A 12,905-nucleotide genomic window follows, 5' to 3' on the forward strand; every position below is an offset into this window, starting at 1 on the left:
TGGTTCATTTTTATGAATGATCGATTTTCATCAAGTTGCAGAGATACTGGCATGGTTATTATGGTTTCCCATTTATATATAACCAGTTACCAAATTAAACAACTCAGTTGATAATTAAATAATTGTTCAAAGTAAAACTATCACATAATTTTTCAAATTAAAAGAACATCGTCAAAGTCCACTATATAAATTATTCTTAATTTGCGGGCTCGAAATATTTGGAAAGGATAATTAAGCTTGGAAAAGCAGAAAACAAGACATGGATATTGATGAAATTTTAGACTTTGACAACAAGACGAGACTACGGACCTCAATTCTCCAAATCACTATTTGAATTTCTAGTTTCGTTACTTTAAATTTTCATTTATTTTCATAAGACTTATTTTTCCGAGATATATATTTTCATTTAAATTTAGTTTCGTTACTCTACAAAAAAAATGGCTTGTTTCGCGTTTTATACGCGTTTTATTCGCGAATAAAATGTTTTATACATTTTTTTGCGTTTTATTCAGAGTTCAGGTCAGAAACGTCAAAAAAACATTTAATACGCGAATTAAACACGAATATATTATACCTGAATCTTGTCACTACTATGTTATTTCATAGGGAAAAAGCAACCCGCAACATAAGTTGCCACAGCATGACTATTCATTTGGACTCCCTTGATTACACGTCAGATGCTGATGCGGCATGAGTCACATAAGGTTGCGTCTTGACTACAGCATTTTTTTTTTGTTCCTCTATAAATGATCTAAACTCCTTATTGGACCTTACATGCAACATACACACACACAAACTATCTTTTGCAATACAACAAAATGTTAGGCAACAAAGTGGTAGCCTTTGGTTTTGCATTTGTGGTGGCTCTTGCCATAACAAACACATGCTTAGCACAAAACACTCCTCGAGACTATGTTAATGCCCACAACACTGCACGCTCTGCCGTTGGTGTTGGCCCTGTCACATGGGACCAGAGAGTGCAAGCATATGCGCAAAGTTATGCCAATAAAAGAAAACGCGATTGTCAACTTGTTCATTCCGGTGGACCATATGGTGAAAATCTTTTCAGGGGCAACGGTAAGGATTATTCTGCTAAAGATGCAGTTAATTTTTGGGTGTCTGAGAAAAAATACTACACCTATAGAAGCAATACTTGTGCTTCAGGCAAAGTGTGCCGTCATTATACTCAGGTTGTTTGGCGTAGGTCCACTAAAATAGGATGCGCCAAGGTGGTGTGTAATAACAACGCTGGTATTTTCATCATATGCAATTATTCTCCACGGGGCAATAATGGTCAGCGCCCTTACTAAAAGGGTTCAAGTAGTCACGGCCCAATTGATACAATACATCCATAGTACATGGCTTATTAATTGTATCATATTAATTATATAACAAATAAGGGCCGTTTATCCCTATCGTGTTAATTATATGGATTGGATTTGAAGTGTTCTTGGATTGTTGATTTGCTTCGTGATATATGTTGAATGAAATAAAATTGTGCTTTGTATTTGGCAATATTAAAGATTTGGCAATATATTAATGAGATCATTTATGGCAAAGCTAAGTAAACTGCAGGCCTAGCAACTCACCGTACAGTTTATTCCCCAATTCTTCCCGTACAAGGTGTTAATAAATAAATTCCAATTTTCAAACATGTTGGTTCGTTATTTTTTTTCTTTTGCAATTTTTAAATAACAAGTATATATGATTTCATGATCTTTTGACGAACTAGAAGAAACTGCAATAATATTTCGATTTCGTCATTCTTTCATAAATTAAGAAATCGAAACATTGAATAAACATATCCCTAGCTAATACAAGAAATAATAAAAAATAAAAATAAAACGGTAGCTTTCTTAAACTAATTTAAAAATTAAATTAACTATTTTTAAAAATGTGTTCGAAATTACCGTGCAGCCTAGGCCCAGATTAGCAGTTTCAGAAAATCCAAAGTAAAAAATATGAAGTCCCAACTTAAAATCAGAACTCTTTTTAAGCCCGTCTGAAAAAAAAGAAAGGACCAAAAAAGTTGAATCCATGTCCTTAGAGTTAACATAATATTTTTGTTTAGATCTGAAACATCCGATCGGAATCTGGACTAATTCGGCCATTAGTAAAATCCACATAGCCTTTTAATATAAATCCTCTCTGTGTATAGAGATAACTACGTAAGAAAAATAATTGAATGATATAAAAGAAAAGAAGGGCGCGCAGTTTGAGGAAGTGTGGTGTTATTTGTGTCTTTGATGATTATCTGAAATTTGACAGATTCTTTTCCAATTTATTTTTTAGATTTATAAAGAGAGATAGAAAGAAGACGAGAGGTAAGCAAGAAAATAGTAGTGATGATAAAGACAAATTTAAGAGGAAAGTCATGCACGATCATTTAGCAGCTGAAAAAAAGTATCAAATAAGAATATATCTGAAATAATGGGAGATGGATTTCTCTCTAATCTAAATGGTGCAATATGAGTACTCAAAAGTCAAAATAGCACTCTGGAATTAATTCAGTAAGTGGACTCTAGTATATATGAAGCAATTCCTATATATATATATATATATATATATATATATATAGAGAGAGAGATGGGCTACGGTGAGTTGCGAAGTAAAGCGACTATCTTACTTCACACTCATATTTTGCGATTTGAAAATTCAAACGACTGATCCGAACCGCTCAACATGTTCTCTATATTGAAATGTGCTTGGAGACCAAATTTTACATTTTTTGGAATTTTTTTACTATTTATTAAGCAATTTTGAAAATCGTTGATCCGGTGGTCCAGAAATTTTTACTGTTTTTTACTGTTCACAGCAAAACAACAGTTCTCAAAATTGCTTAATAAATAGTAAAAAAATTCAAAAAAATGTAAAATTTGGTCTCCAAGCACATTTCCATATGGAGATCATATCTAACGGTTCGGATCGGTCGTTTGGACTTTCAAAATGAAAATACGGCGTGAAGTAGAAATGCGTTTTACTTCGCAACTCACCGTAGCTCATCTCTCTCTCTCTATATATATATATAGTAAGGCTTGGGTGCTACGGATAGCATAGAGGGCTACGGTGCTACGACTCAATATTCGAGTTTTCAAAATCCTAACAGTCAATCCGAACCGTTCATCTTGTTCTCCATATTAATATGTATTTGGAGACCAAATTTTTCATTTTTTGGAAATTTTTTACCATTTTTTTAGATAGGTAGAAAATCAAATATCTGAATGGTGCAAAATTTTTTAGATCAAGTGATTTTCTACCTAGCTAAACAAATAGTAAAAAATTTCCAAAAAATATAAAATTTGGTCTCCAAACGCATATTAATATGGAGAACAAGATGAACGGTTCGGATCGACCGTTAGGATTTTGAAAACTCAAATATTGAGCCGTAGCAACGTAGCCTTCTATGCTATCCATAGCACCCAAGCCTTACTCTATATATATATACTAGTATCGTGCCCGTGCAATGCAACAGGACATATTATAAGAAAAAAAAAACATATTTTTATTAAAAAAAATCATTCCAATAAAAATAATAATTTATTAAAAATTGAGAAACATGATCCCCGAAGAGAATTTATATGATTTTGAATTTTTAATTACATTGAACTGTCATCTCTAGTAATAATTTGATTTGATGATGTGATAATTTTGTATTTTTAATATCATACCAAAAAATGAGTTGGTATATCTATGATACCTCTACATGGAAGAGCAATTCATGTGCACGCCTATAAGGCCCAAAAACATCACCCCTACTCCCATGCATGCGAAAGAGACAACGTTACTCATAAAGAATAAAGACAGATATCCATAATACACTGATAAAGCAATTATCATGTATGTTTTCAAAAGGAAACATCATTATAACTTAGAAAAATGACTCTGTATAGCCTTTAGGCGCCCAATGCTTTCACAAGAAATTAGAGAATGGCAATAGATATCATATTTCACATTCACAGAAGATTACACCAAAAACAATAGCATAGTTTCAAACATAAGAAAACCAGTAATCTGACAAGAAGCCATTGCTTGAACTCCGGTTGTCAGGACTTTCCTCAATCCATTAATAAAAGAAAAAAAAACAAAAAAGGAAAATGAAAGAAATCATTACAAATGAGAATGAGACTCATCAGAGAGGGGAACAGATTCTGTTGGGTAACGGCCTGGCAATGAGAGCATGGGTATCCCACCCGGTTTGCTCAGCATCACTCTTTGCATGCATTAGATCCCTGCTGATGTAATCCAGTGACATATACAATATGCCACCTGGAGCACATTCCTCTGCTGCCAGCCTCTGTTCAAAACCCGTGTTTCTTTCCAGACAGCACATGTAATTCACCTGAAACACCGAATTCAGCATGTCTTCTGTCAAGCACTTCTCCTCCAGAATTATCTACATGCAATTCAATCATTTATTTCTTTATACAATTTATAGAAAGGTTTACTATTTCATAGTTTATTCTAATAAAGTAACATAGCATATATTCATTATTTAGGAACACAACACTTGAAAAGACATAAAATATTGAAGAGAAAAATTATCGACAGAAGGGAAACTTACACAGAATTTCCCATAATTTTGAGTTAGTATGTAGCCTTCATCTTTGAAGAACTCAAATAATGCAACTGCATCCTGTTTGTTATTTATGACTTCACTTAGCTTACAACCAAGTTTTAACCGATGATAAATGACAGCTGCTGCATCCTTCGCTTCTGAGGACTATATCTCAGAATGGCCCTTTCACAGCACCAATAGAAAAAAAAAAAAAAAAAAATCAACAATCATGTCAATATCTTGAGATACCAAAGAAAGAGTGTGAGATAGAAATGAATTCAAAAATGAGTAAATAACCATTGGGCAGCTAGTAATTTGCGCACAAGGTGCTCAGTAAGCAATGATATATAATGAGGACAGCACAGAACCAAAATGAAAATAATTTCATTGTCACTAAAGGTAAGTAGTAAAGTGGGGATAACTTACACAAGGTGAGATACGGGAAGCTTCGGAAGAAGGGTTCCTTGTGTTGTAATAGGCATTTCCAACCCCGTAAAAAAATAAAAAGAAAAAGAATAGCATGAAACTACAGGGTTCCTTTTCTATTCAATAAACCTTTCTATCCAGCTAGCCATTTTAGTTGTAATGTATTTTTTTTTTTCATCTCATACGCAGAAGTGCCTTATTATGCTACACAAATAAGGTATATTTCAGTGATCCATTTAACAATGATACTCACACAGTTACACAGTACTTTCCTCAGCTATCAGGAGCACATGGAAGTTGTGTAATATTATTGTTCTTATTTACATATTAAAACTTGAGGTGTACTGATTAATTCGCATGATGTAAGAAACATAACCAACAAAAGAGACAAGTTCATATGCAATTATTACTTGATCTGAGTTTGCCAGTTAATGTCAGATACAAGTAGATCAGATTGAATGACCTAAATATTAGGCATAACATTGAAGAACTCCATCTAATTACCACTAATTCTCTAGTTCCAGTAAAATTTCCCAATTCTAAGTAAATATCACAAATTAGATGTTATAGTGAAAAATGCACACACATTACTGACTCAGCACATATAAAGTACAGGAAATGAAATTAATACAATCACTCACGAAAACAGTTACCCACACACAGATCTCCTGAATTAAACAAAATGACTTGAACAAACCGAACCAATGCACTGACAGTTCTCTCATTTTTATGTAAAAATTGAGAATTAGTTCGGATCAATACCTCAGGGACACGCATGGGCTGGTTGAGTTCGCCGGGACGGATCTCCTCGGCCAGCGCGTCCTGATCCTTGACCTAGGGTTTGCTTGAGGAACAAAGGCGGGACGGCCTCTAAGACTGGCCCGTCGCTACCGGATTTGAACTCGCTCGACCGAGTGCTGCAAGGAGAGGAAGGCGCAGGATGTTGGCGCAGGGGCTTCTTCCGACCACGATTTAGGGTAGAGGCGAGACATCAACGGGGGCTGATCGCAGGGGCAACAATTTCGCGTGATAATATGTGTCACAATACATGTAGCGGATTCAATTTTAACTGAATTTAGACTTCTACACATATAAATGATGCATTTAATCAAAGGAAGAAATATTATTTAACTGTAGGGTTCAGATTCAATCCGAATTGAGATCAATAAATATCAGCTACACGACTTTCTGTCATCCAATTCAATTTAAGATGCATAATATAGAGGAGAGATATGACACAAGAATCAAAACGAAATTAACTAAAATATAAATTTTTTTCCAAATTAACCATGCAATATTTGCAAGTTACTGGATAAAAATTGTTGTCAATTGTCTACTTTTGTCACACCCCGAGACAACCCGCCACGTATTTACACGTAAGGCGTGTACACATCACATACATTATCAATAATATCTCATGCAACTTGTCTTAAATCAATCAAAGTCTTTTAACACAACCATTAGATCAAGCACATAACATATATTTAACATGAGTTCAAGACAAACATGGCAAACAAATCGATAATTGCCATGTCAATCAATGTATCCACTTTCAAAGAGAGAATTAAAGTTTAATTAAAAAGAAAATAAAAAGATATTTGAGTCGTCTGCTCGTTGACTTCCTGATCTGCATCCCTTCTAATCGTGCTACTCGTCGACTTCATCATTTCCTGGAACCCACATAAAAGTGGAACGGGTGAGAGATCGAACAGTCTCTCAGTACGGGATTCAGTTCCAGTCCCGGAGTTTGTCAAATTCACTTATTAACACAAAAAGGATATTAAAATTATATCCTCACATGCTATATTATTAATGCATATTTAAAACACACATACTCACACACACAAAAGCATACATACACTTCTTTAGTTATCTTTCATGTTTTTAACTGCCTCACCAGGGAGACTCAAACCCCACTAGATCTTAGCTGTGCCACTAGACAGGGACTCGAACCACCGCTAGATCTTCTTTGCCTCACCAAGGGGACTCGAACCACCCCAGCTATTGGCGTCTCACTAGGGGGACTCGAACCACCACTAGTTCAACTGTCTCACTCAACGGGGACTCGAACCACCGCAAGATATTGACCCGTGACAGAAAGTCCAACTAATGCCACGTTAACGAGGGGTCCAGTCGGACACTAGACCCAATGTATACATTCCAACATGCGTTCAACGCATATTGGCTCCTTTCCTTTAACTTATCCGTTACTTTCCACGTTTATTTCGTTTAATCACACAAATATCATACTCTACACTACACATCTTAAAAATCCGTTGATCAATCGAATAATCTTATCCTAGTATTCTAAACAAAACCAAAAGGATCGTTCGATTCAACATGCATAATTCCATAAATAAATAAATGCAAACAAAATGATAAGTAACAATTTGACAATGTCCAGGAAACCCGTACCTGTTGTCGCGGGATAGTTCACTCCTGCCTCTACGTTACTTCTTACTTTAGGATTTGGACCTAGACCATATAACACGGTTTCTAAATTAATATTTATACATGTTTCTATTTTAACTAGTCTATTGCTAAACTAATTTTTGTTAAGCATCAGATCTGTATATTATTCATAATATTTAAACAGAAATTTTTTTTTTTTTACTATACGATCTGACAAATAATGAAATTGTATATTTTTGTCTAAATATCATTCGTTAGATACCAAACAGAAATATATACCTATATCTGTTTCCATCAGTAATAAGATTAATTTATTTATAAGTTTTTAGAAGGGACCATTTTGCAATAAAATTACTTTAGGGTTATCGGTGAAAAATTACCATTTAATAAAATAATTGATGTTACTCAAATGGATAAGTATAATCAGTTAATAATCCCTGTTATCAAACTTCACAGTATAAATCCATTTAATTAAAATACTCCATATCAAAACTACATAAACGATGACATATATATATTTATATATATATATATGAGTTAGGCTGGGGTGCTATGGATAGCATAGAGGCCTCTATGCTACGGCTCAATATTCGAGTTTTCAAAATCCAAATGGTCGATCCGAACCGTTCATCTTATTCTCCATATTAATATCTGCTTGGAGACCAAATTTTACATTTTTCTGAATTTTTTTACTATTTATTAAGTATTTTACAAAATTGTTGATCCAACGGTGGCCGCACAAAACAGTAAAACCGTTGGATTAGCGATTTTCAAAGTGGCTTAATAAATAGTAAAACAATTCAGAAAAATGTAAAATTTGGTCTCCAAGCAGATATTAATTTGGAGAATAAGATGAACGGTTCGGATCGACCGTTTGGATTTTGAAAACTCGAATATTGAGCCGTAGCATAGAGGCCTCTATGCTATCCATAGCACCCCAGCCTAACTCTATATATATATATATATATATATATATATAGATAGATAGTATAAAATAACCTCTTCTTTCTGATTCCGAAAGAATGATAATCAGACAAAATAAAAGTCTAAGAAATATTTGATTATTATTTAACAATATGATTTTTGAAATTCCATAATTTCCTAACAATCGAAACCATTACTGATTCCATGATCTAGTGATTTTATCAAATAAATAATTTTCAGATAGATAAAACTTAAATCTACAAAATAATTTAATTGGGATCAACTATATCACTAAAATCGAATAATTAAGAAGTTCTTAAAGGTAATAAAAAAATTATAATACACAACAACAGGGGCGGAACCAAGGGGATGAAAGGGGGGGCCAGGCACCCCTCATAAAATTAGGATGTTGCTTATATATATAGTCTAAGTGCACATTTTCATATGGTATTTTACAAATGCATACCGATTGGCACCCCCAAAACAACATCTTCATAGAGGGTATTAGAAACTATATAGTTTGAGAAAACTTTATTACATAAACAATTATACGAAACTATTGAATCTACGTACTAAGCACTAAATAAAAGATTGAAAATACCTTAATTTGAACAGCTTGGGTCTCTTGTGGAAGTTATGAAGGAAAGGGGAATAAAAATAGAAAAAAAATGTAGAGATCTCTTTTTACTTGTTTATAGCTTCTGTGAAGAAACTGGCGGCCATAGAGTTTCTGGATTTTTTTTTTTAAATAGAATTTGTATCAAATAATTAAACAGAACCAGCCCAGCGAAATTTTTTTTTCGTAAAATAGCCTCCACCGATCCCTAGGATCGGTGTAGCTAAAAATTGCCATCCCACACCGGTCCTAGGGACCGGTGGAGCATTTTTTTACTCTGTTTTGCACCCGGTAGAGCCAACGCCACAGAAGATCCAACATAGTGCTGCACGGATCCTGGGGACCGGTGGAGACCCTTTCTGCTATTTTCGCCCCGACGCAGCCCTTCTCCCTTCCTCTTCTTCCTTCCAGCAAACTTCATGAACTCTTTCTTCTTCTTTTTTTTTTTTTTTTATCCTCTCAATATATTCCACTATTTCTCAATCCAATTGTTTCAAAATTTTGAAATTGTTTAAGAGATTGGAAAACTCTTCAGATCTACAATTTTGATAAGGTAAATATTGCTCTTTTTTATTTTTTATTTTAGCCGAATTTAAATAAATAACTAAATTAGTTTAGTTTGTTTATTATATTTAGATTGTTTTTGTGAAATGTCATGTTAAATTGTAGTGTTTTAGTATATTTAGCCTTATTTTAGCCAAATTTAATGAATAACTAATTGAATTTAATTAAGTTTCTCTTTTGTGAAATGTAGTATATTTGATGTAATTTAGTGTTGATTTGGAGTATATTTAGTAATTTGTTGGTAATGTAGAGTTAATTTAAAGTTGATTTGTTGATAATTTAGTGTAATGTAGTGGTAATGTAGTGTTAATTTAGAGTTTATTTGATGTTAATTTAGTGTAATTTAGTGTATGTATTATAAATTTGTGTAATTAAGTGTTCATGTAGTATAATGTAACTTTTTAGTAATATGTATTATAATTTGTGTAAAATTAGATAAATGTGTGAGTCATCATGAAGTTTAAAATTAGATAAAATTATAAATGTGTAAAATTAGTAATATTCATGAAGTTTATTATTAAAATCAAAATTAGATGATATGTTGTTTACATAAATTTTGATTATTGTAGCCATATGCTTGAAAAAATGTTTGTTTATATAATTATGTGTGATGAATCTCATTAGTTGCAAAAATATTGTTTATCAAATTTTCTAACAGAGTCAATGGATAATGTGAATTATCCGGAGCTGTTGAAATTAGCACCACAGAACCACAGAGCATGGAAAGTTCGTGATATGGTAATTTTGATTATATCTATTAATTATTTGTTGCAAATAAATATTATATGAAGTATTTGAAGAGTTTATAATGTTTTATTTCTTTTTGGTAGCCTTCCTCTTCATTGAACCAGGTAAATTCACATCAGACTAATATTGCTTACAACAGTCTAATGGATGATGCTCTGAAGAGATTAGGGTTGTATCAAATTGCTCGTCTTAATGATTGCAAGATTGATCCGCATTTGATTAGTTCTTTGGTTGAGAGGTGGAGGCCGGAGACCAATACATTTCATCTACCTGTCGGTGAGATGACAGTGACGTTGGAGGATGTTGCATGTCTATGGGGCTTACCGATTAAGGGTAATTAACTAATTAAAGTTGTTTATCGGTTAATTTAAATAACTATTTTTTTAAGGTGAATTGTTGATTATATAATTTTTTTAATTTGTAGGTGACCCGATTACTGGCACCAGCGATACTGATTGGAACCCATATTTAGAGTATGATCTAGGGGCTGATCCGGCTCTTTTTTACGATAACCTCATTGAGACAATGCCATGTAAATATAGGATTTATAATCCTAACACATCGAAAGAACGATTGTCCGTCTCTGCTTATTCGATTAGACTGAAATGGGTGCGGGCCAAATTTAGTGAACCCTTACAAGAGTGGCACAGTCATGAGAGAGTTGCGCAATACACCCGAGGTTTTTGTATGGATTTATTCGGGTCAGTTATGTTTCCGGATTCTAGTACGGATGGAGTCCCTGCGATGTACTTGCAATTCGTTAATGATCTAGAGACTCCACGAGAATACAATTGGGGAGGTGCCGTACTCGCACATCTCTATCGAGAGTTGTCGCGTGCTTGCCTTGCAGGAGTAGACACGATAGCGGGTCCGATGTTGTTGTTGCAGATTTGGTCATGGACTCGATTTACTATTGGTCGGCCTAATCCCCGGGACGAGCCACCTCCCTTCGGTGGTGCAGATGAGGATACGAGAAATGCTTTCGGTGTGAAGTGGACCACTCGACATTTGTGGAAACGCAACCCTCACTTAGGTATAAAGATTTATAATTCGAGATGAATCCGATAGATTTATAATTGTTTTTTAAAATTTATATTTTTTTTGACAGGTGATACAACCACATATAGAGATAGCTTCAACAGACTAGCTGATGAGACAGTTAACTGGCGACCATACGTTGATTACTATGATCAGTTACCTAGACATGTTCGAGGACAAAAGAGATATTGGATGAGCTGCGGTTACGTGATCCATTTCTGGATGGTAGAGTATCAGCATGCGGATAGGGTCATGCGCCAGTTTGGTAGGTACCAAGAGATCCCGCCTCCTCCTCCTCTACCATTTGATGAGATCAGTTATTTAAGAGAGGCGTGGCATCACGATGGCAACGCAGCAAGGGATGGTTGTTGGAAGATTACTCATAGTGAGTTCATCGAGAAGCCTGCAATAATAATTAGAGAGCGGAGACCATATGACATGGGGAGGCATCATATGTACATGCATTGGTTCAACGCGCGTGGTATGAGATCGGTGTATCTATCATATAACAATCCGGAAGCTCTACGACGTCAGCCTCCCCCGTGAACAGAAGATGTTGCAACAATGGCGTACGTTCCTCATGGTCATAGGCATTCTCGTGTGGTTCGTACATTATTTATTTTTTCAATCAAATTAGATTTTTCAATAATAATGTGCAATATGTCACAGTTCAAAATGTGTTATGCAGATTTCTCGAGAGATACAATTCACTATGCAGGCAATAGATATGGTGAAGATCCCGGGACAAATGGCATATGGCAAGCTGATGCTCGAGCATGCCCGTGCCATTATGGAGGACATTGATCAGATTCACATATTCCGAGGCATACTCGAAAGTGCTGGGATCCCTATGGACCTGGACATGATCAATTTGAATGATGATATCCCTGATCAGCATTACCATATCCCTTCAGCTACAGAGCCTCCCCCGACGTGGGACAACTTCATGAGCGGCACACAGCATGGACAGATTTCTCAGTTCATGATTGATGAACTAGCGGGAGGCTTTAGTATGATGGGACCATCCACTTCAGGTTATGCTCCATCCACTTCAGGTTATGCTCCATCCACTTCAAATTATGCTCCTTCCACTGCAGATCCAGGAAATCTTACAGCAGATTATGCTCCATCCTACTGGGATCCACCTGTTGGAGACCGTACAAGGCAGCCTACTGACCCGTACACTCCCGGGACTGGTGCCCTTGGACCACCGCGTGTGCGCAGACGAAGGAATTAACATGTTTTGACTGAGTAAGTATCTCTATTAAACATGATACATTTTAATTTTTGGATTGGATCCATCATTTATTGCATAATGCATGATACATTTTAAATTTTTTTTGCAGAGGTACCAGAAGAGTAATTAGATTGGATCCATTAATGTAAGGTTAATGTTAGATTGGCTTTAAATTTATGTTTAATGGACTATTGTAACTTTAATTAGACTTACTTTAATTATCCTTTAAATTATGCTTATTTGAATGTTTGTAGCATGACTAAATATGTTGCTCAAATTATGCTTGTTTGTTGCTGCTGCCTCAATACCAGCAGATTCTCCTGTACAAAAACACATATTTCACATAGCTCTGGACCGAGTTTTACAAAACTGTTTTACATGCATAT

The 12,905-nt window shown here is 34.9% G+C and overlaps 2 protein-coding genes, 1 long non-coding RNA gene and 1 pseudogene across 3 annotated transcripts; 3 read left to right on the forward strand and 1 right to left on the reverse strand.

Moving 5' to 3' along the window:
* The first annotated feature begins 818 nt into the window (after positions 1-818).
* Positions 819-1,310, forward strand: LOC144573912 (pathogenesis-related protein 1 pseudogene; annotated as a pseudogene).
* A 2,653-nt stretch (positions 1,311-3,963) lies between these two features.
* On the reverse strand, positions 3,964-5,987 carry LOC144573781 (uncharacterized). Its single transcript, XR_013518083.1, has 2 exons — positions 4,562-5,987; positions 3,964-4,393 (listed from the first exon to the last, which is right to left on the reverse strand). It is a non-coding gene; the product is annotated as an uncharacterized LOC144573781 (long non-coding RNA).
* Positions 5,988-10,160: 4,173 nt separating this feature from the next.
* On the forward strand, positions 10,161-11,828 carry LOC144573913 (serine/threonine-protein phosphatase 7 long form homolog). The gene is made up of 4 exons (XM_078323692.1): positions 10,161-10,235; positions 10,328-10,577; positions 10,669-11,277; positions 11,353-11,828. Exons 1-4 carry the CDS (start codon positions 10,161-10,163, stop codon positions 11,826-11,828), a joined length of 1,410 nt encoding a protein of 469 aa, XP_078179818.1.
* LOC144573822 (uncharacterized) lies at positions 11,767-12,754 on the forward strand. The gene is made up of 4 exons (XM_078323577.1): positions 11,767-11,885; positions 11,971-12,316; positions 12,380-12,533; positions 12,629-12,754. The coding sequence occupies exons 1-3, from the start codon at positions 11,847-11,849 to the stop codon at positions 12,517-12,519; spliced, it is 525 nt and encodes a 174-aa protein (XP_078179703.1). The 5' UTR covers positions 11,767-11,846; the 3' UTR covers positions 12,520-12,533; positions 12,629-12,754.
* Positions 12,755-12,905: the final 151 nt, after the last annotated feature.

The sequence above is a fragment of the Carex rostrata genome, chromosome 22, assembly GCF_964058835.1.
Source record: "Carex rostrata chromosome 22, lpCarRost1.2, whole genome shotgun sequence".
Taxonomy (NCBI): Eukaryota; Viridiplantae; Streptophyta; class Magnoliopsida; order Poales; family Cyperaceae; genus Carex; species Carex rostrata.

Bases quoted from the DNA above. Each gene is read 5' to 3' on its own strand.
- LOC144573913 (XM_078323692.1), top strand. From the start codon at position 10,161: ATGGATAATGTGAATTATCCGGAGCTGTTGAAATTAGCACCACAGAAC. The intron at 10,236-10,327 runs GTAATTTTGATT...TCTTTTTGGTAG, and splicing joins CATGGAAAGTTCGTGATATG to CCTTCCTCTTCATTGAACCA. The intron at 10,578-10,668 runs GTAATTAACTAA...TTTAATTTGTAG, and splicing joins ATGGGGCTTACCGATTAAGG to GTGACCCGATTACTGGCACC.
- LOC144573822 (XM_078323577.1), top strand. From the start codon at position 11,847: ATGGCGTACGTTCCTCATGGTCATAGGCATTCTCGTGTG. The intron at 11,886-11,970 runs GTTCGTACATTA...TGTGTTATGCAG, and splicing joins GTCATAGGCATTCTCGTGTG to ATTTCTCGAGAGATACAATT. The intron at 12,317-12,379 runs GTTATGCTCCAT...CTTCCACTGCAG, and splicing joins GATGGGACCATCCACTTCAG to ATCCAGGAAATCTTACAGCA.